This window comes from Dama dama, chromosome 26 (assembly GCF_033118175.1).
Source record: "Dama dama isolate Ldn47 chromosome 26, ASM3311817v1, whole genome shotgun sequence".
Lineage (NCBI taxonomy): Eukaryota > Metazoa > Chordata > Mammalia > Artiodactyla > Cervidae > Dama > Dama dama.
This window is the reverse complement of record NC_083706.1, coordinates 25,930,545-25,934,223: the sequence shown is the minus strand read 5'-3', so window position 1 is coordinate 25,934,223 and position 3,679 is coordinate 25,930,545. Positions and strand designations below refer to the sequence as shown.

The 3,679-nt window shown below is 41.7% G+C and overlaps 1 protein-coding gene across 1 annotated transcript; it reads left to right on the top strand.

Moving 5' to 3' along the window:
- Positions 1-2,182: 2,182 nt before the first annotated feature.
- On the top strand, positions 2,183-3,211 carry LOC133047062 (trace amine-associated receptor 7a-like). Its single transcript, XM_061130091.1, has one exon. It carries the CDS (start codon positions 2,183-2,185, stop codon positions 3,209-3,211), a length of 1,029 nt encoding a protein of 342 aa, XP_060986074.1.
- The last annotated feature ends 468 nt before the right edge of the window (positions 3,212-3,679 follow it).

The window sequence follows — 3,679 nt, the reverse complement described above, 5'->3', positions numbered from 1 at the left end:
ATATACTTTCTTAAAAAAAAACAAAAAAACTTTCTTGCAGAGTTAAACCTACACTTCCCACTATGACAACCCCAAGCTGAACAGTCTGAATATTTATTAACTGGTCAGACACGCCTGAGGAACTGAACAATAGCAAAATGCGGATAAAATAATTGTGGTATATTCAGACAATGGAATTACATTTAGCAATAACAAGGAATGAGCTGAAAGTGTACTCAGACATGGATGAAACTCACAGACATTGACCTGAGTGAAATAAGCCAGACACGAAAGAGGACAAATTTTGTGACTCTTTTCATAAAAGACTTTTAGGCCTTGAAAATTAATCTCTAGTCATAGAATGGAGATCCGCGTTTTCCCCAGGACAGGAGAAAGGAAATGTGGGGTGAGATGAACTATAAAAGGGCCTGAGGAGAATTGTCAGGGTGTTGCTTTCTACCTTGGTTGTGGTGGGGAATATAAGGGTGGGTACATTTATCACGTCATCCGTCCGTGCGTGCTAAAAATGTAAACTTTTCAAATTTATTTTATGCCTCAGTATGAAAAAGCTGATTTTTAAACATAGAAGTCATTCCTCAGAAAAAGTCACTGTATTTGTCCAGTTTAGGGCTGTGCTGGGTCTTGGCTGCGGCGCAGGCTGGTCCCCAGCTGCAGTGCGCAGTCTCATCCGCGGGGCTTCTCGTTGCCGAGCACGTGGGGCGGGGGCTTCGGGAGCTGCAGCACGCGGCCTCGGTTTGCGGCTCCCGGGCTCTGGGGCTCAGGCTCCGCTTTGCGGTGCACGGACTCAGTTGCTCCATGGCCTCTGGGATCTTTCCTGATCAGGGATCGAACCTGTGTCGCCTGCACTGTTCGGGAGATTCTTACCACTGAGCCATCAGGGAAGCCCCAGAAAACACTTTTTAAAAAACGAAGGTGAGATCTGTTCTAGAATGCTGAGAGGAAAAGGAGATTTGTCAGTGGTAAAATCCAGAGTGTAACATAGGAATATCCACATTCCAAAAGTCCTGTCAACATTTTATTTTTTTTGAATATCTTCCATACTGCTCTCACGGCAACTCCAACAACAACAGGAGCAGAAACAGTGCTTTATTTGTACTTACACTTCCTTTGTTCCCTGAGGCAAACTACCCCACTTTCCCAAGTCAGAATTTTTAAAGGTAAACCTGAAGCACTCAAGCATTTAACATATGATTATTTAACTTCTTTGAGCTTTCCAGTGTGTGCTGTGGTAAAGAATCCGACTGCCAATACAGGAGACATAAAACACACATATTAGATCCCTGTGTTGGGAAGATCCCCTGGGGAAGGAAATGGCAATCCTCTCCAGTATTCTCACCTGAAAAATTCCATGGACAGAGGAGCCTGGTGGGCTATAACCCGTGTGGTCACAAAGAGTCAGACACCATGGAGGGACTGAGCAACTGAGCCCACACGTTTAATTTCTTTAACACAAATCAACACTGGTAGGGATAAAGAGTTTATCTGAAAGAGTTCTAGTGACATTCAACACAGAAATCATACATAAATGGTTCTAACAGAAGTGAAAGGGCAATATTTAATAATAGCAAATTATATGACTTTCAAATTCCACTCAAAGATTTTAAAGGACAGGACTATTCTGTTCCATGCAAAGCTAAAATGTCATTAGTAGGAAATTAGTAGGGCATAGACTTATTTTAGCATAAACATAATTGTTAATTTTTTCTTTCTAAGCACCTTAAACTTATGGGGATTCAGTCTTAAGGGCTTTGGGAATTGAAATTATTTAGTTATATTCCTGAGGGGAGAGAGTGTTTGGGGCGTTATCATTGCTATGATAAATTAGGGAAATAATGCTAATAAAATGTGGCATTCAAACACATATCATGTAATACCTTCTTGAAGACAACCTCTCCTTTGATATGAAAAACTAGGTAAGATTTTTTAAGCTAAATTAACAGCATTTTATGTAATGTTGAAAATTAGCTGCTTATTCATTTGAAAGTGATTATTTTACGAGATGAGGATATGAATCACATTCTAAACATGCAAATAAAGATTTGCACTTACAAGGAATTAAAGACAGAATACACTGGCAACTGCTGACATTGTATTTATCTTTTCTTTAAGGACATTTTGAAAACTGGAATGACATCCTGGGCCACAAAGGGTGACAGGTTTCCAGGGATCAAATCAGAGAATCATGAGCACTGCGTCTCCTGCCGCAGCCGTGCCGCTCTGCTACGAGCACCTGAACGGATCTTGTGTGAAAACCCCCTACTCGCCAGGTCCCCGCCTCATCCTCTACACGGTGTTCATCTTTGGAACTGTGCTGGCTGTATTTGGAAACCTCTTGGTAATGATGTCCATTCTCCACTTCAAGCAGCTGCATTCTCCTACCAACTTCTTGATCGCCTCCCTGGCCTGTGCGGACTTCTTGGTGGGAGTGACTGTGATGCCCTTCAGCACAGTGAGGTCCGTGGAGAGCTGCTGGTACTTTGGGCAGCGTTACTGTCAACTCCACTCTTGTTTTGAAGGCTCATTCTGTTACGCTTCCATCTACCACTTGTGCTTTATCTCTCTGGACAGGTACATTGCCGTCTCTGACCCCCTGGTCTATCCAGCCAGGGTCACTGTGTCTGTTTCTGGCTTGTGTATTGCCTTCTCCTGGCTCTTTTCGATTATTTTTTCTTTTTCCCTTCTTGGCACAGGAGCAAATGCAGCTGGCCTGGAGGATCTAGTAAGTGCTCTCACCTGTGTGGGAGGCTGTCAAATTGCAGTCAATCAGAGTTGGGTATTGGTGGATTTTCTATTATTTTTCATCCCCACTCTTGTCATGATAGTTCTTTATTCCAAGATTTTCCTCATTGCTAAACACCAGGCTAGACAAATTGAGAGTCTGAGCAATAAGACTGGGCGATGCTCAGACAGCTACCAAGACAGAGTGGCCAAGAGGGAGAGAAAGGCTGCAAGAACGCTGGGCGTCGCAGTGCTAGCATTTCTGATCTCCTGGCTGCCTTACTTCCTGGACTCCATCATTGATGCCTTCCTAGGTTTCATCACTCCCACATATGTTTATGAAATACTGGTTTGGATTGCTTATTACAACTCAGCTATGAACCCCTTGATTTATGCTTTCTTTTATCCCTGGTTTCGAAAAGCTGTCAAACTCATTGTCACTGGCAAAGTCTTAAGAGAGAATTCCTCAACAGTAAATTTTTTTTCTGGGTAAGCCCACATTTTAGATGGAGGAATTGAATATAGATTCACAGTGAACACACCATTGGGCAGAAAACTTAATCATATACATGCAAGATCTTGTAAAGTAAAAGAATAAATTATGCTTCCAATATGACCTGAAGGCTTAAATTCAGTTTCATCATTCTTTGGTCAATATAACATAAAAACCTGGTTGTTATGGAAACAGCATGACCTTGGAGCCAGAAATGTGGCATTTTACCTTTGATCTCGGGCTGCTACTTGTCTCTGAACTTCACTGTACGTCTCTAGGCATTAATCCCTTCCTTGCAGCATTCTTGAGAAAATGTAAAAGAAGGTATAGATAGAAACTGCAATGTTTTGTTATTCAAAATCCTCCCTTTTATTACTTTGTAATAGTTTAATCCCTGGTTATAGCTTCTCTTTATTCCTTTGAAATATTTTTTTAATTAATAGTACAGTGTAAGTGTAGCTGGGGAAT

Excerpts from the sequence above, each read along its gene's own strand:
- LOC133047062 (XM_061130091.1), top strand. The coding sequence starts at position 2,183 with ATGAGCACTGCGTCTCCTGCCGCAGCCGTGCCGCTCTGCTACGAGCAC.